Source organism: Corvus moneduloides, chromosome 5 (assembly GCF_009650955.1).
Source record: "Corvus moneduloides isolate bCorMon1 chromosome 5, bCorMon1.pri, whole genome shotgun sequence".
Lineage (NCBI taxonomy): Eukaryota > Metazoa > Chordata > Aves > Passeriformes > Corvidae > Corvus > Corvus moneduloides.
Genome location: NC_045480.1, coordinates 28,605,399 through 28,625,180, shown reverse-complemented (window position 1 = coordinate 28,625,180; position 19,782 = coordinate 28,605,399). Strand labels below are relative to the sequence as shown.

The window sequence follows — 19,782 nt, the reverse complement described above, 5'->3', positions numbered from 1 at the left end:
GTTCCTTGTTCATTCATGTACTATACTTTTTAATGGTATATCCACTTCTCTGAGCACATTAACTTTGTCTGTAAGCTATTAAAGTCTGGGATCACATGGATTCTGCTGGAAATTACTTTTTGCTTATGTTGGGCCTCCTCAAAAGAGAAACCAGTCAGGAGAGACCTTCACCACGCTCTGAGTGAAGTAATTTGCCTTATGAGATAATAAAGTTGTTACAGATCTAGGCAGCCTCCATTAATAGATGGGAGAAAGAAAAAAAGGTTTGCTGAGCAGACTCCACAGTCATGACCTCAGCTGACTGACCCCAGTCCATAAAAAGTACGTTACATGGTGATGACATATCCTCAGACAAAAAATTAATATTTGGGGAAGAAAAAAAAAGCCACTTACCAAACTTGCCCTCTCCTTCTCCCAGGAATTTATAAGAATACAATCTAAACTCAGCATCAACTCAAAGCACAAGAAAATTCAATACAGAAATAAGGATTTGTGAAAAGCATTCCCAGGCAAGAACCTCAAACCCAATAATGCATGGAAAGTCTACAAACACTAAAGTGGCTTCAAGTAGTTCAGGAGCTTCGAGGTGACAACTGTTATTCAAACAGCTGATAGAGCAAGTTTTAACTGGAGCCTGACACAGATTCAGTCTCTTGCAAGGATAATAAGTCTGTATTCTAAAGAGAATGGACACCTTTCCTTCCTCAGTTTACCCCAAATTTCATCAGTCCGCTTCACCGAATACGGCAGTCAGATTGCAGAAGTGCATTTAACAAAACTGTGATGTTCTTTCTCCCAATTAACTAAAGCCAGCTGTCAGTTAAGATTAATAATACTTAATATATATTTTTATATATGTGTAATAAAGTTTCTGCATGCTGGCATTTAGGGATGAAGTTTCAGAATTGGATATAGGATGATAATAACCTACCTCTTTCCTAAATGCAGTCCAAATTCCAGGAGTGCTGAATATCTACTGGCATACCTTATCTGGAAGCAATTGACTTCTCTTCTAAAATTCTCAACCTCATCCAGAAATTCCCAACAAACGAGGCAGGCCTCCCCTGTCTGACACAACCACATTACAAATGAGGTGTGGAGCTCAGCACAATCCATGCTGGCTCTGCAATATGGGTACTTTGGCACTGTGTGTCTAAATCTGGAGCCTGAGGATGCAGCAGATGCAGCCCCCTCAGCCAGGAGCAGCTGGACCCAGCGAGGCAGGGAATATTGCCCATTTTCTGAAGTATGGCTCATACACAGCAACTGAAAGCCACAGCCCCAGGCTGTATGGAAAGTAACATTTAGAGTGGAATTATATTTCAAAAGTCTCAAATGTATGGTTCTTTGGCCACACTTTTATTTTCAAAGGCCTGTGGGGAGTGCAAGTGGTACAGATCCAGGAAGGATAAAGTACAAGGATCCCAAGCTATGAGGAAGACAAAGATGATTGCTGGTGGACATTGCTCCAGTAAATAAATCTATAATATATTACCATGTGGCAATTAACAGCTGGGAACCTACATCAAAAAATACTCAGCACCATCAGGGGTTTCTACTGAACAATGCCAAATCCACCTACTCATGCAGTATGGACTAGAAAAGTCTGGCATTTCACTCCTATCGCCTTGTACTCAAAATCTACTTGCGCAATAATAGGGCAGCCATCTTAATTATGTAGCTCTCTAAAACTGCTGTTAACAAAAGGGGGTTGGGGGTTCTTTTTTTTTTGGAGGGGATGGGGGTGGGGATGTGAACCTGAGCAGCTCCATTAAAGGTCAAGAAATCACACCAGCTGAAGATGTGCCCTGCACTGCAACCACTGACCATGAATTAAGCCTAGGAATGGAGTAACTCTGTGCTAACGAGGCAATCAGCCTCTTCTAGCCCTGCTTCTGTTGGCAGTTCCACTACTGATTTTCTGAAGCCAGGTGCTTTCTATCCCCAGCACTATAAACTGCTACAACCTACTACAGATGGATAGGGATGGTATGTCTTGGAGGGAACAGGAAAGTTGTGTAAACAATCTATTATCATCTAGGTCTCAAAAGATTCATTTAAACTTCACTAGACAAGCATTTTTATTTTATGTGCAAACTGGGCTTATCCTCTTCCTGTCTACATTATTTAACACACCGTTCATATATATTCTCATGTCAGTGAACAGGAAAAGTAAATATGACAGCTGACCAGATATGCACTGGATTTTTATTAATTTAATCTTAGCTTCCCAGGCTTATCAAAAAGATATATGTATCTCCAGGATTTGATATTCTAGAACTTTACATGATATTGACACTCTCACAAATCCCTCTGACTTTTATATACACATAACCAATGAAAAACTACAGCAAAGGAAATTAAGATAAAGTACTTGTGAGAGCTAACACATAAAACTTCACCTGCACCTGAGAAACAAATTACATTATTTTTAAAGCAAAAGTAAAAAATACTGTCCAAAATCTGTGCTGTCACTTGCTCCCAAATACAAACATCAAATGACAGAATATGCAGAGCTTGTTTGGTACATAGTTTTTTGCCCATTAAGAACTCTACTCCCAGGTAAATAGCACTGGGACCATGCTTGCTCCCAGTTCTGCAGCATGCACTCTATCAGTGTACAGTCAAGTACGATTTTAGACATAATGTCTATGTCTCATAGGACTTCAAGAATAGGGATCAAAGTGACACGCTTTTAGCATCTGAAGAATGAAGACCAGACTTTCTACTGAGAGGATATTTCTCATAAAAGATGCCCTGATCCTTGTTTTATAAAAAGATTTTATTTCTCAATAGAAAAGTATATTTTAAAACACAATTATTCGCTAAAAGCAATATAAAACTCTACAGTCTTAACTTTGTAAAAGTTTAACAAAACATAAATATTGTCTACCACTTACATTCCTATATACAGACCTTGCATTAGCTAGTTAAATAGTTGAGAGATAATAATTCAAAATTGAATGGCACACAACTACAAGATTCAAATTCCATGTCACACTGCACAATCACAGTAACACAAGGAACAGTTTAAAATCCTCAGTCACTGGATTCTGCTTTGTTCTCTTTATAGCTATGTTCCTCTTCTCTCTGCAATAATGCACCAGTTTCCATGGTCGTAGCAGGAAGAAAGTATCTGAAGCTCAGGTACATTCTCTTCTACCAGAGAACACAGCTCCCCCTCCCGAAAAACATGGTAATAACGCATGAAGGCCTTTGTATCCAACATGGCATCACTTTGGTCCCCAACAGACACTGCTGAATCCAAAGCTGAGTCAGTGGAGTCAGTTGTTGAAGTTCTTTTGAAAAACTTGGTGGCATCAGACTTACCAGCACCATCTTTATTACAACCACAGATGCAGTCCCTGTCTTCCACTGGGCCATTTAAAAATGAAGTTTTGTCACCCTTGCTCTGAGCTACACTTTGGGGCCCTCCATTTAAACTTAAATCCTTCAGTGCATCTGTGGCTGGCGACCACTGTGGTTTTTTGAGAGACAGGCTTTCCACAAACACATCATCATCATCTAAACTTTGTTCATTTAACAGTGCCCCATGGTGACCTAAATCCAAACTGCAGTGTCGTGAATGCTGAATGGGTGTACTGTTTGCCCACACTCCTTCATGTTTCAGGTGCTTCATTTTGTCACTTTGCTTTCTCAGGGCTGATTCATCAAGAGATCTGGAGAAAAACCATGAGCGGAAAGATCTTCCTAGAGCACTATAAAATCTGTTTTCTTCTTCAGAAATTTTCATGCAGCAGGCTCCGAGTAAGCAATGGTCCATATTGTGGGAATGTTTTGAATCAGTTTCTGGCTGCAGATTGTTTTGGTAGCTGCACTCAGAGATGACAAGCTGTGCAGGGTGTATGTCTTGGCCCTTTGCAGTGTGCACAAACTCACCCTTATCTCCAGATTGATTTGATTCTGACAAGTGGCGTGAGCACAAGGCCTTGTTCCATGGAACAAATACGTCTTGTTTCTCAAAGCGACGATTCTTTTGTTCCATAGCCCAAACATAAATCATTATTTGGCCTCCAGGTGTCAATACCCTTGCCATTTCCTTTATTGCTTTGATTCTTCTTTGTTTAGTTGAGAAATGATGTATCACTGCAAATACAAGAAAGGTATTATGTATTGAATATTAGTAAGGACAAAGCATTTTCATCTTCAACCTGTTCTACATGTTCAATCATTTCAGTTGCTTCATTCTAAATATCACTTGCTGAAAGTCAGCAACAGTGCTGAATTTATAGGTACCACAATGGAAGTTTACCTCAGAATGCTCTCTTTTATGATTATGTTCAATGGATAAAAACAGGAAAATCTGAAAGAAGGAAATTAATCTCATCCCAAAAGCAGGGATTCAAGAAAAGTCAGGCATATAAGCTGGAGGTTTCTGTTTCTCTGCATAACCCATAACACATTATAACACGACAAGCTTTCACTTAAATGCCTACCCTTTAGGTGAGTTAAGCAGTATCAAGTTCACTTCAGTTTTTGCCACAATTTTCAGACTTACCTGACTGAAAACAGAAAATCTTTTCACCATGTAACAAATACAGCAAAATGCAGTATCAGTAAAAAGATACTTTGAACTCTTATATCAGCACACTTTCAAAAGAGCTAGTGAGCAAATTTAGACAAATATTCACCACTAGTTTAATATTGTAAAATTAAATTTCATTTTTGTAAAAAAGGATGTCTATATTGCATATATGTTATGCTAGTAAAAAATAAAGTCAAATTTAAAATAAAACTTTTGATCACTATATTTGGGGTTTTTTTCCAGGACAATTTCCACATTTTCAAATTTCACTCCAATGTGAAATGAAGCTACATTTCAAGATTTCTACATTATTTCTATCTTCCTATTCACCTGGTGTACGAATGGGCCAATTTTAACAGTCAGAGAATAGCTAAGACAACTATTTTCTCTCTGAACTCCCAGAAGCATTAACTTGTACTGAGCTTGGACACATCGGGCATGTTGTTCGATATGTGATCAGTACTAGATTTGACTCAATCAGTGATGTAAAGAGGACTGATTCCATAATTTTTTTCAAGTGGACTTGGAGCCAGCCACTTCTACATGAAAAACATTCAATCTGCCCATACAACAGCAGATAATAGCGTATGTTCTTAGCTGAAGACATCTCTATACATTCAGAAAAATTTAATTATATGTGCTGCTTGACAGTAGCCAATTCTAGTTGTAGAAAGAGTGTTAGTTCAACACTGCAGTTAGGAAAACTGCATCCAACTAGCCCTGTCTTTATTCAAAACAATGATTAAATTACCAAGGGGGAAAAATGCAGCTTTATTATCACATGCCAAGAAAAGCATTCTTGGCAGTTAATATTAACTAGGCCCTCACAAGCTGTTGAGAATACAAAATAGACAACGCTGAGAAGAGTTCCCCATCAGTGTTTGTTTCCAGGTACTCCTGACTCCAATGAATCTTCCCTCAAACTTTGAAAAAAAAAAAATTAAAAATCAGGTTTTTTTTGCACAGGATAGGGAGAAGGGAACTGGTATTTTCTCCTGCACTGGAGTTAGGCCTTATATCACCACAGAACCTCCTGCAAAATTTTATCAAAACTGACAGAAACAGCATATGCATACAAACTTAGTTTACCAGAAAGAAATTACAATCAACCAACAGAACCTGTGCAAACTCTTTAATGGGTTAAATATTCCTTCTGGTTAGAATCACTCTGGTGGTTCTGCAGAAAAATCGATCCTATAAACATGATTATACCAGCAAAGCCAAGAAGAGTACTTGACTACGTACATAAATACCTGTTATTCTCTGTAATGGGATGAAAACCACTTTATTTAGAATCAGATGGACAAAGGCATACCATGTCTCTATTCAAGAGGGATTAAAATCCATTACTGTTAAATGTACTGAAATAGTACATGAACTTTTAAACTTGACAGGCTTATAATTGATATAAATACTAGATAGGTATGCTATCCTTCAGAGTCAACTGGTCTGAAATTATGCTACAAGGCCTAACATGTGGGTAGGGCTCACTGGTTAACTAGCCAACGTGAAAGCAAAGTAATATGATTACTGCTTGTGTATTAGTCACCCTTTCCTTCCACCTGTTTATGTGAAAGATACATTTTAGGCTACATTTGTATCACACTTCAAGTAGTCTGTTGATTGCTATCAGTAATAATTAACATGCTTTATATTTTTGCTGATGCATTAAAAAACCCTGCAAGAAGCTCAGTCAAGACTAGAGCTAAAAAATGTAGACTGTAACTGGGTACTCTTAACTATTTTTTTGCAATTTATACTACTCAAATTATGAATAATATTTTCAAAAAGAGAGGTCAGAATAGTTAAGATGCTGAGATGCTCTGTTCCTTTTAGACAAGAAGCGCTTGTATGACTCCGAGTTCTTACTTCATGACTAAGGGAAATCTGAATTCATCACAGGTAATAGTTAACATGAGTCTCAAGTTCTGCTATAAAGTTTTCATTTCAATGCATTTGTTGATCAAAACAGATCCTATGGAGAAACCAAGAGTTTGTCTTTACCACCTAAGCAACCATGTTTAGATTAGTTTTCACTTGTTTAAAATGCATGCTGGAAGGAAATCTTTTCTCTACCACATATAAACAAACAAGTGATACACGTATTTCCTTGGTCAACAGCGCCTCTTGAGTAATGGAGTTTTGTTTTTTCATGTTGACTACATTAATTTCAGTTATATCTCCTGTGATTCTAAGGAACTGCTTCAAAACAACTAACTGAAATGAAGCCATATGGAAAGAAAAGAGCACTCAGAAATTCTCATTTGCTGGGGCCAGAATGCAAGTGTGTTGTCTTACCTCCAATTGAAATGACTGCATTGAAGCACTGATCCCTAAAGGGAAGGTTAAGGTTGTCACACACCAGGACTTCATCACCTTTCTTCCTTGCAATCTCTACCAGTGCTTCACAGTAATCACAGCCCAGATTATACACTTGACTGTTGACACTGAGATACTTTCCAGTTCCACAACCTAAAGAAAAGCATACTAGGTCAGAAGACATATATTCCAAACATTTGCTTTCCCTCCCAAAGCAGTGAAAATAATACAAAGGCTTTCCTAATCCTAAATTTTCCTGGAAAGCAAAGTGAGGTTTTGTGCCTACTAGCCTAACTGCTGCAGGGTTCATTTGGACTGTTGAAATTGTATGTTCCCACTATTAGGATTGTAACAGCATGAACATCGCCAACAAAAATACTCATTACACAGCCCTGTATAATAGCAGGTTATCTGTCTTTCTGTGGGTAGTAAGGATAAGTGCAGGTGGGAGGAGGAAAGAGTGGTCCTCCATGGCCACTACTGTACATCTTAGAGAATAAAAACCCAACCATGCTGTTTCATACTGAGTCTTTATATAGCCTGGCATGCCATTTCCAACAATGAACATAAACAGGCACCCAGGAGAGCGTAAGAAAAAAGACAAGCATTATGGCCCCTTTCCCCAGTACCGTTCCAGCTTCCAACTACTTTCTGTTCAGGGGATTTCCTGAAGCCAGTGTGCTTTGTCTTTTCAGTGATCTGCAATAGACCTCTTTCCCCAGTCCCTCCACAGTCTTTGCTAAACCCCATGCAGTACCTCTCCAGTGCATCCCATTTCTCTCCAAAAAGTCCTAAACCATAAATGCCACTGACACAAGTCAGAGTGGAAAATTTTTACTTTATATACAGACTCGAAAATAACCATAAATCATAGAAGTTCTTTCCATACTGCAAGCACATCCTCTTTTTGTCTTTGTGCCAGTGCATTATAATCCATGTAAATGTAATGAACTGTTCCAGATTGTCTTCTACCTAGAAGTCTGTCTTCTCAAGGACTGTGCTGTACTAAATTGAAATCTTCCAGAGGATCCCTCAATGCCTTATGCATAACAAGCACTTTTCAAAACTATATTGGGAACTGTTCACTGTGGTTCTGGGTCACTAGTGAGGAATAATTTCTGAAAGTTGACAGTCAAGCAACGGGGTAGCAGCTTGGCAAAGAGAATCATCTCAGAATTGGTAATTCAATTTAAAGGCCTGGAGTTATCTTTAGAAACATCACTGCTTCTTGCAGCGCTGCTGCTCTCGGTGATGTTAATGTGCACCATTATCTAGAAAGACAGCACAGGAACTACTGCAGAACAGAACAGCACTTCAGTGTTGAAAAGGAGCATATTTCTAAGCTAAAAGCAAGCACTATTCTTTGAAGTAACACTTGAGAGAAATGGAAAATACTAATATTGCTAATGCAGCTCAAGGAATATATGCAATAAAACATGAGGCTCTGCATGTTAGATAGAAAACACAAATTTTAAAAATTTGTATAAATTATTATTCATTATTATGTTTGCAGAGGAACACATTTATTCAACCATCACTAATTTGGAAGATTCAGTTGCTTAATACATGACTTTTGGTGTAGTGCTTTTTAATCACTGTGAGCTGTTCTGGAAGTATAGGGTCCTCTCTGGAATGAAGCAGAATAGTGTCAATAATCCCAGTACTCTAAAAAGCTACATTTGCCAGAGATTCACTTTTAAAGGAGTCATCAAGAGGGTGAATTCCTTCATGAAGCTAACAACGGCCAAGCTATTTTCACATGTTTTGATCAATGAAAAATAGTAAGGCAAATAGTCAAAATGATATTTTAATAAAAGGTAGCATTAAATTGAAAATAAAATTACCAATTAAAGATCTCACTTTGAAAATTTTAGTACCAGTAGGCACTAGTACCTCTTTAGTGCAACTCCTCCTTAAATACATGCCAAAACTAAACACAATAGGCAAATTCCTGTAGATATTATTACACCTCATAAAAGAAGAGACCTTGTGTGCCTAAATGGGAGTATTCTCATTGGCAGCTCTAAGGACTGACCTTCTCTCCAGATGAGACTGCAAGAACGTGACTTTAAGCTTTCTGCAATCATTGCTGATAAAACCTCAAAGAACTTCAGCTAAGATTCAAATATCTTCTATTGAGGTGGCAACAATTTTGGCTGAGAAGTATCAATCTAACTCTCAGTTATACTCAGTGAGTGTATGCCATAGGATATTTCCCGGGATTATTACTGAAAATGGTGCAGACACATAAAAATAGCTACATATTCAAAATAACATCAATCAAGTATTTTTGGTGGAGTGTTCAACAGCAGCAGGAGAGCTACATATCATCTTCTGATTATGGCCTGCAGAATATTCAAATAATGTTTTTCTCTTATAGGATAAAGCAGATACATAATTTATTGTTCACATTTATTAAACCTTGCTGTGTAAAAGCATTTTATTTTAACAGTTTAAACAGTAAGGAAAATACAATGGTGCAAACGAGCATCTGTTTTGCAATGATGTGCTGTATAGGACTGAAGTCATAATGCAAGCAAAGGGAAGATTCCAGCACCTGGAAACCCCCAGAAAGTCTGCAAGAGCAACAGAAAATCCAGGTATAAATGCTACATGTAGGGAAGACAATGCCATAGCAGGAAAATGAGGCTTTGGTGTCCATATTTAGGATCATAGGGAGACTCTCAGATTTTTTTTTTTTTAATATATTTTTAATAGCAATCACATCAGAAGATTTCTCTTAATAAAAAGCCTTGCAAGGAGGAGCTTTAGAACAAATGAATAGAACAAATGAAAACCAGTAAATTGCAGACTGGTAGTACTTAAACCAAGAGAGCTAAAGAAACTGAAATATGAAATAATCGAGCTATTTACATTATTTTTTCAAAAGGGCTCCAGGGGCATGACAGACCATTAAGCCAGTGGGGACATGGACAGATTAAGACTTAGCTCAACAAAAACAAGGGAAAAAATTTATTTACTGTCCACTTGATACATAGCCAAAGAATTAAAAGAAGTGATGTAAGGCATCTAGCATTCACACTTAAAAACAATTTAAAACCAGACTTAAGTTAAAAAAGCAGTTGATCTGAAGGCTACATATGACTAACATGTAAACTAATAAAACTTACAAACAATCTTTCACGCCACCTCAAAGAATGGCTTACCTATATCAACAACGAGACTGCCAGGCTTTTGTTCCAGCAGGAAGTTCCGAACACGAGGCCATGCTTTGGTCTGCAGATCGCTAAAGTAGGCAGCTGTATTTTCATACACACTGTGCACGTGCTGCTTTTCTAGCTGGGTAGCCTCATGTTCCATCCTGAAAACATAATGAAGATTATGTACAACAAAACACAAACTGTCACAGCATAGACTTTACATTTTATAGGCGTGCATAATTCAGGACCTTGTACGTTTACATTCATAAAATTATTACATCCATCTAACAGCCATATTTATAAAATAGTCTTTACTCAAAGGATCTGATTTTATTTCATGAAAGTCAGGAAAAAATGTGAATGCATCATCTCCCCTGTGAAGCATTATGTAACTTCACATGCCTATTCAATAATAGGCACATTCCCAGGCTCATCAATATAGTAAAAGTTTATCTGGTGCAAAAGAGAACCCATATTCAGTGGAAGTGCAGAATGGTTATAAAATCATAGAATCATTTAGCTTGGAAAGACCTTTACAATCATCAGTCCAACCAGTTAAGAACAGGATGTTAAGAACCAACTTTCCTGTCGTTGCCGATGTGAATAGGCAGGCAAACTACTACTATGTTACTTGAAATATAGCCTGGTCCCTGAAACCTAAGCCCCTAAATCACATGTAAGGGATTTGTGATTTATCAACCCTCTAGAAGTGATGAGCTCACTAAAATTTTTCAGCAACAAAACCTCTATTTCCCTACTCCCACTCCGCTATCTTCATGTCTTACAAAGTATTTTAGTTTAGTGATTTGAGAAGTGGTATCTTCCTAAACGTTAAGTATTACCCCTAAGCTCATGCAGAACACCAAGTGGATGCAGACACTGAATCCCTTCATACAGAATCTTACATCTTTCTTAATATATCCTCTCATCCAAGGACCAACCAGGTCAGGTTCGAATATCTGATGAAGGCTGATGAGACTACATTTCAAAGCGTTAAGGCATTCTTCAAACTAATTCAAACTGCCTGTTTATTTGGGAAGTATTTCTTCCCGTTATTAAAACAAAACTTATTCAGCTGTCCAAGAACTCAGTAGAGATTAAAGCCTGTTTTCAAACATCCAACAGACTAAGCAATGTATTATCAAGATAAAACTACAAAAGTGACTCCTTTGACTGCATTTGAAAAGGTCAGAAGCAAAGACTTTAATTTACTTTCCTTGATTTTCAAATAATATACATTTTGGAACCATAATAAAAATTTCTTCTTCCGGTCACTTTTAGTACTGAAATACATTAGTATGAGAAAATAGATGAGAATATATGAGAAATGATGGTATCTATGAGAAAAAAACCATTTATTTTTTAAAATATATGTGTAATAAATAATGTGAGCTGTCACCTCAGCTGTTCTATAGACACAATCTGTCCTACACCTGTCCTGCAAATACAATCTTTTTAATTTAAAAAACAGGAGTTAATCCCAATGACTGAAAAAAACAACATCTTTCAAGTGAATGTTTACAGAATAGTATGTAAGGCTTGATCCATTTCACTGGTACTGTGTAAGAGGTGGGGACAAATTGTTAACAATTGTTACAGTCTATTCTACCTGTAGTATCTATGAATATCTTGCTTCAAAACATTTATGGTCAATATTTTCACAAACCTTACTTTATCTTTTTTCTTTGATCCACAATTTTCTTTTATGATGCATTAGCTCACCTTTTCCTAGGTGCATATACACATATACATAAAAATTAATTTCAGGAAAAGTATAATACATTGCTAATAGGCACATTTTCAGTGTCATTGAAAAGTGAAAAGCTGTAACAGACTGAAGAGAAACAACATAGACTTGAAATTATATTACATGTGCCAGAAGTTACTCAATCAGAACTTTTCTCAGAATCCATTTCAAGTTATGTTGTGACATAGAATGGGTTAGCTGCAGTAGTTTCAAGTAAGTATTCTTTACAGTCAAAAGCCCAATCCTTTGTTTTTATTTGATCCTTAAATAAAATAAATTAGGCGTTTCATGTCTACAGCTGTCTTTTGTCTATGCCTCAAAACATACTCTGTTTTGTTGTTCAACTGCCTAGGAATCCTCTATTTATACGTAGTAATTCCAAAGACTAAAAATCTTTTTTTTTTGTTGCCTGATAAGCTTCTTGCTCTAATTTATATTTCATGTTTAGTTACCATGTGGTTCAGCATATCCAAGTGCTTTCTTTTATCTTTCCACTTGAAGCTCTTTGTTCAATCTTTGCATTTCTTAAAAAAACAGAAAAGGCAGAATGTTTCAACCATTCATACTGAATTCCAAATGCTATCTTTTTTTCTCTATTTTCCTAAAATGTCTACATTGAATTCCAACACAGACTGAGATCTGGCTTAGTTTCTTATAGAATCTAAGACCATTAAGTTCTTCCTTTAACTTTCTTGTTCACTGGAACTGGTACTGAGTCTTCAGCTAAGCAGGACACGCTGGAGACTTCCATGTATTACAACACAGCATTAGAGATTATTTTTAGATATACTTAAAAATATTGTCAAGAAAATGATTTACTTATAATAGAAAAACAGTAGTATACTAAAAGACAAATAATTTCATGCACCATTTTGTAACAATTTCCATTCCTCCTGATTATTATATTTGGCAAGTAATTAAGGCACATGATGAAATTAAACTTGCCAATTTGACTTTCCAGTCGAGATCCATAATACTATCAGGTTTTACTTTGCAGCACAGCAGGAAATGTCCTAGCAATTAACCTCTTCATTTCAATGTTTACAAAATGCAAGGAACCTGCGGAGTCTGTCCAGACATGCAGCTGTACCACTTTTACACAAGTATACTGTCACCAAAAAACCCCAGAAACCTAGACCCATGTAACTTTACAAAACAAACTCAATGCCTCTGTTTCTCTTTCTAAACAAAAACAACCAATACAATTTCTTTGCTTTGGAAGTACCAGTCAGTGCCTCTGCTGGACATGAATTGTAGAAAACATTCATTTGATCCAACTTCTGGATTTAGCTTCCAGGATAATTGGAAAGTCTGTCTTGCAAAGTAGGTAATTAAAATCTGCCCAGAAATCCCACTGCTTCAGCATCTGCTCCAGTTCTCATTTAAGCTACCTAGAAGCTGTCTGCTAAGACCAGCAAAGAGAAAAGAAGCAGAAGGTAGTAGTTATGGACACTTTTCCCATGCTCAATTCTTCTTCTCTTGTGCTTATGCTCCTGTCAAAGGGGTCATGCAGAGGCTTAGAGCAGAGATGGGAGTAGGCAATAAATTGGCACTGAGCTCTTCAGTCACTCTGCAGCAAGTCTTGCCTAGTCCGCAAAACGTGAATGCAGCTCAACAAACGTCCACCTCCTGCAAACAAGCAGCTTGGATAAAAACTGAAGAGCAGGATTCTCTTCCCTTTCAGTGATTCCTGGTCATCTTCTTGCTCATTCGTTCATGAGACTACAACACGACCTTGCTGCAGCTGATCTATTAAATGAGGAAACTCAATGAAAACTGTATTGTCAGTTCGGCCAAATTTGCAGGGAATGGATCACCAGTCCATCACATATAACTGTGGTACACAAACAAATTGTTTGAAAGTAAATAGGTTATAGTCCATTGACCTTTTCCTACACTGCTTTTTCCCCCTCTGTTAAAAAAAACCCAAAACCAACCAAACAAAAAAAACCCCCTAAAATATTACAGCTTCCCAGAAGGTAAAAGGAATTGTACAAAGACAATATATATTTTCATAGCTATGTATTTCACTAAGAGTTCTCTGACCCTAAGATAATCTAATTTCCTCCCTTTCCATTAACATTTTGCAACCTTTTAGATAATTAACTTTTCAAGGATACTGCTTTAATAAAAGTCATGTTGCTTGGATATTTTTTATCGCTGCTGAAGTAAGAAATATGTTTAATCAAGTGACCTTGAAATGAAAACAATCAAAATTAATAACCCCCATTTCCAACATTAAAAAAACATCATGTTTGGGTGTTTTGGGAGTTTTTTTGGGAGGGGGAGTGTGTTTGAATTTTTGTTGTTGTTTTTGAAAGCATTTAATTTACAATGTTGACTAATGGTATTAAATACTTCATCCTCAAGTGGACAAAATACTTGCTGGCTCCCAGATGCATGGGGTGTCCTGACACTGAAGCACAGGTGGTAGTGTTCAGCCCAAAAACACTGCCTCTGCCAGAGTATACCAAAAGCTTTTCACACTTACCTGCAGTTCTGAATCACTTGAAAGCCTCCTCACCTACCTCAAGTTATCTCCTCCCAGTCACCTATGATTTTCATCTTCCATCCCCTTTTCATTTATTACACCTTCCTCCATCTCCTGTAGCATGTGCTATGTCAGCATGACTATTTAACTTGATGTAAAATACTGTGAAGTCTTGACCTGGCTCATGTTCAGTCCCTCCTTGCCTTTATATCCAGGCCAAACACAATACCTGGTATATGCCACAAAACTTTTGTCAATGGCCTCTTTGACCAACCTTTAAGTTTCCTCCATTGCTCCTATTTGGCTTGAAATCAATTGCTCTTGATTAATTTGAGCCACAGGCTTCCTTGTCTTCTCTCTTGCAACAGCCTATTTTCTCTAACCTTTTGATGAGCAGCATGAATTCACTCAATTCAGTGCAAGATTTCAGCCTATCAATGAAGGCCCCTCTTAGATACAATTTTTTCACACGCTGATGGGAATCCTCAATATCATTTTGGGTAAGAAGAACTGCTTCAAAGATCTAGGAATTTCAGCACAGTTGTGTCTCTCTTTGTTGCCACAGCAACATAAATCTTGATTACACATGCAACTCCAGCTATGGATGCAACAACCTAATTAATCGCTTAAATGGAACAGAATAAACCACAAGGGCTAGGTCCACATCCTCAATACCATGCTCTCCAGCAATAACATGTGCACTTGCAGCTGTTACTAGCACCTAAGTGAAAGATGAGGCAGTCCAATTTGCATTTTCCCCTTCATCTCTAGAACAGGGAGAACTAAACCAAGAGAGCTGTTCTCCCTATTCAGCGAGAAATGCTTCCAGTTTACTTTCCAGACTTATCAGTCTTTTCATTCAAATATAGGTAGCCATGAAAAACTAACTGTACAGCCCCAGTGGACACCTCTAAACCACAGTATTTTTTTCCAAGCAAAGACAAAAATCCAATTCTTCTCCAACAACAAAACGTCACTGCAGCCCTTCTCAAAAACAAACCTAAGATTTCTTTATCAGAACTTGGCTCACCTTTGGATTGAATTTATAAATCAAAGCAGCAACTTCCACTCTGATTGACAGTGATTTCTTGTTTCAATAATGCAAACAACAAATTGCCAACATACTAAATGGTTTCCAGATATGAATCACTACACAAAGCATCTGTATTAGTAAACAAATGATAATGAATCAAAGCAATAGGAATGCTGTCATGAACAGCTAAACTAGCTGCAATGAAAGTTTAGCAAGAGGATACAATAGGAGAAGACTTGCTTACATAAGGCTAACAGTTGCTCCAGTAATTAATTTCAACCATGCATGAACCATTATCATCCCATGAAAATGCACAGCCTGAAATCAGAGCAAGGGGAGCTCCATGCAGCATTACTAAGACCTCTTTGAGCTGAAATCCTGATTCAAAACCCTTCCTCCAGAAAAATTTGGGAAATTCTGAAATGAAAAACAGAGTGCTGGGACACATTTGACAAGAACCACTGTTAGCTGAAACACTAACTGTGAAACGAGAATTTTAAAGTAATTTCATTGATTGAAATTAAGTCACTATCATTTTTTCTTACTAAAATACATAGAACTTCGTCCCAGCTAAACATTGAAAGGACTGAGACTGCTCTTGCAAGACCTTGGACAAAATAAGCTTATAGTTCAAGCTCTAGTAACTCAAAATGACAGCCATTCACTGTCACATTCACTTTGTTAGCTTTATTTTCCAGTTCAGACAAAACCTAGTACTATTCACTGCACATTCTTGGATCAGTTAATCATTTAATATTCCCCTTGTTGTTTCACATTTAGGGTCATAGTCTATGCACCTGAAACGTTGCACTGTAAACAGATTTATTTTCACTAAGTACATAAACTCCATTCTGTAGATAGGTAACATTCTGCTAAATGAAAATGCACAAACATGGACCCTTGGCCATTAGAAAACCCTGAAAGGAGGAACATACTCGTACAGAAGTTTCACAGTCCCTTTATGTGTTTGTTCATCTTTGCTATCCCTGCAAAATCACAAACCAGCTCCCAGCACAGAGTCTCTTCCTACTGAAGTCCCACACAGTCAAAAACCCGTGATGATGGATGTGCACTGAAGTGCATCTTCAGATCCTGCACAGAAACACTCTGTACAGACATTAGAGGAGAAAGGAGGACTGGGAAAAATTTGGCCTACTAAGCAAGAAGGAAAGTCTAATAATAAGTGGTGCTGAGAAGAGCAAAGCGTTTAGGTTTTTCTTCTTCACTATTCACGTTAATCGGCACCAGGTGTCAATATATCAGTGACAAAGGGATAGGAACTTAGGGAGAGAATAGGTTAGGGTTTTTAATTTCAGGGTTTTCTATACAACTAGCCTAATAAACAGTACATAGGGAACTGATTGCACTGGTCTCAGATTAGCCAGTCTCAGAGCCACAAGAAATTAGTTTTGAGAAACTGTGGGCAACATGTACAATCCCTGGTCTCATCATATTGCAGTAAAAAAACTAGGGACAGTTGTTTTAGATTTTAGAAGTTACAGTAGAAGGTTGGTACCATTTTGAAGAGGATATTTAGAGTGTTGTTATCAAAATTTACTATCACACTGGAAGGATACCCTGAGCAAACCTGGCCAGAAATATGCTTTGGACACTCCTCAGTAATTTCCTTGTATGATGGACTAGAGAGTAGAATTACACCTGCAGACAGACCAGATCATCAGGGTTAAAATGAACTGGACAATGGTATCAGAATTCAAATATTTAAACAGATCAAAAAAGACAAAAGCAAAGCATTATTTTTACATAAGAATAACCAACTCCACAAAGAAAGACTGAAGGAGGCAGGATGGGACGTCTGGCAGCAGTTCTACAGAAGTGGATCTGGCTCTATAACATTTCACAGATTTAACACCATAAATGCTGTTTTGTTATGGTGGTTTTAGCAATATACTGTTGCCAAAAGAAAAAAACAAACAACAAATCCAAAACCAAAATCAGGACCAGCACACAGAAATAGGGCAGATACCTGCAAGTTACATAAAAATTTCCTTCTCCTACATTCAGCACTACTGGCATATCAGTTTGAGCATTATGTTCAATTTCAAGCAAGAATAACGTAGCCGAGAACAATTATGAGATATTGTGTATCTCTAAGAAATCAAAAATCAAGTAAACCCTAGGGACAGAGATTTGTTTCAAAGTGTTTGTCCAGAATGAGAGAGCACCATTTCATACAAGAAGGGCTGCTGCAAAGCAGAACGAAAAACCTGTTTACCAAAATTGAAGGGTAAACAAAAGATAGTGGCTTAATCTTCAACAAGAAAGATACAGATAGGGCATTTTAAACAAAAGAACAGAAAAGCACTGGAAATGACTGTGGACTGGGTAGGACACGGAGCCTCCATCAATGGGGTCTTAAAAATCTAAGTCAGTTAAGCACCTGTCAGGAAATACTCTGTGCCCTGCATCAGTATCTCAAAGCCCCTGGCCATGCCAATCTATCTAGCTTTAAATTCAGCTATTTTTTCTCCTTGGTCACTGTATCCCTCGAGCATTTGTATACAATTATCATGTCTCCTCATTTTCCAGCAGTTAGGCAAGCATTAAATATTTAGTTCTTTTCATCCTCCCTGATCAATCCGTCAAGGTGGTCTTTTACAAGTATTGTAGTCATTCTCTGTATCCTCTCCATATATCTTGATTCTTTAGGCCAAAGTATAGTCACAGGAGTATTTGTTTCCTGAATGTCATTTTACAGTTTTGGAATTATGGTTTCCTAAATTTCTTCTGTTTCCTCACACTCTGGGTTTGTATTTAGAGTACTATTTTCAGTTGGATTAGTTTTAATTTATGTAGTATAATTCTCCTTTTGTTTTTACTCATAGAGCACATTACTGTTGGTGCTTACATGGAACTTGGTGTAATATACAAAACCTCCCCATTTAAAATGATTTACAAACTGACTTAAGACATTCAATTACTTGAAAACATATCTTGTGCTGAAATCCTAGAGACAGAAAGATAATTAGCACATTATCAAGTAGGATCTCAAATGGAGGCTGCCAATGGTTACCTTTGATCTCAAGATGAAATAGAAAACGTTGCAGAATCAATTACAGTAATTACAGAACTACTAAGTGGTTTCTTTTGATACATTTTATAAACTACTCTTGATTATCATGTTTATTACAACTGAGCATATAATTTCCTATCTTAAAATATTCATATACAAATGTATTCAGTGCTCAGCATACTCGCCAAATACAGTTTTAAAAGAAGAACAGATCTTGTGGCAGATAGTACTGTGTATTAAGTTACCTGAGTAGATGACCACCAGAATGTAATCAAAGCCAGTACAACATTTTTGTTATCCTACAAAACTAAAAAAATCTGACTCATACACTTTTATTTTTTTGTACTTTTTAGTTATAGGGAGTTATGTATTTATATTTACTTTCTTGGTAAAGAAAAGGCGTCTCACATGTCTTTGAGGCTAGAGCTCAAAGGTATCTTAAGTACTCTCTAAGAGTAACTGGATGCTTATGCAGCTGACAAAGGCTCCTGAAGATACAATAGTAATCCTATCAGGATTCAGATTTAGATTTAGACACAGAAATTACTAAATTACTAAAAGGTTGAGGCATAACCCTCTGTGAAATGTCTTTCACCAACAGCTTCTTCCAGTGGTAGCTGTAGTAGACGGAGCAGTGTGAAAGCCTAGTGGTCCTGAAGTCAAAATACCTAGAGAAGATCCTTTGTTTTCATAAATCACCAGACCTTCACAGAAAGATTATTTAATTTTAAATGCATCATAGTATGAGCGATACCTTTTTACATAACTTGTTATCTCTAAGCCCTCTATTTTAAAGTCAAGAAAGGCCTTTGCACAACACAATTTTTCCTCATCAGCATGGAAAAGTTCCCTGAGGGAGCTGAAATTTCATATAAACACTACTAAAGTTCTCCATTTGGAAAATATTTTAATCCCATGGCCTTTTTAGGTGTAATTTTTTTTCTTAAAATTAGGAAATTATTGTATGATCCGGAACAAAAGTTAATACCTACAAACATCAATATCTGGAGCATCAAAAGAAATATTATCTTAGAAGAAATATGGGCGACAAGTAATTAACTTCTTTGAAATTATTACATGTTGATATGAATGCAAAGTTTTCTTCAAAATGGAATATTTTTCAACAGCAAAACACAAACCAAGTTATACAGCGTCTTTGGTCCAACTGTGTTCTGCTTAAACTTTTCTGAGGAAAAAAAAAATCAGCCAGGATTCTGTGTCACATGAGTTTAAGTCAGTTATATAAAGCCTGGCTATGACACAAGTATTTATCTTATTTTTCAGTTAGCCTCTTTTTCTCCCAGTCGTTCAGTTGATAGTTCTATGTCCCTTTATGAGGGTACATACCAGTGTCTTTACTCTTCATTTTTTCATTTAAAAATTATTTCATAAGCATATAGAAGCCTGAAATATTTTTTCAATCTCTTTAATATTCATAAATTTAATAGACA

The 19,782-nt window shown here is 37.0% G+C and overlaps 1 protein-coding gene across 4 annotated transcripts in view; it reads right to left on the bottom strand.

Moving 5' to 3' along the window:
• Window positions 1–679: 679 nt before the first annotated feature.
• TRMT9B (tRNA methyltransferase 9B (putative)) overlaps window positions 680–19,782 on the bottom strand; it is a 119,099-nt gene continuing 99,996 nt past the window's right edge. For 3 of the 4 annotated variants that reach the window (XM_032108867.1, XM_032108866.1, XM_032108868.1), the window contains 3 exons: window positions 10,033–10,187; window positions 6,845–7,018; window positions 680–4,107 (listed from right to left, as the gene is read on the bottom strand). In XM_032108867.1, coding sequence (XP_031964758.1) covers window positions 3,074–4,107; window positions 6,845–7,018; window positions 10,033–10,187 — 1,363 coding nt within the window. In that variant the 3' untranslated portion in view covers window positions 680–3,073. Of the gene's footprint in view, window positions 4,108–6,844; window positions 7,019–10,032; window positions 10,188–12,225; window positions 12,951–19,782 lie in introns of those variants that run through there. The other variant, XM_032108870.1, reaches the window with a different exon arrangement.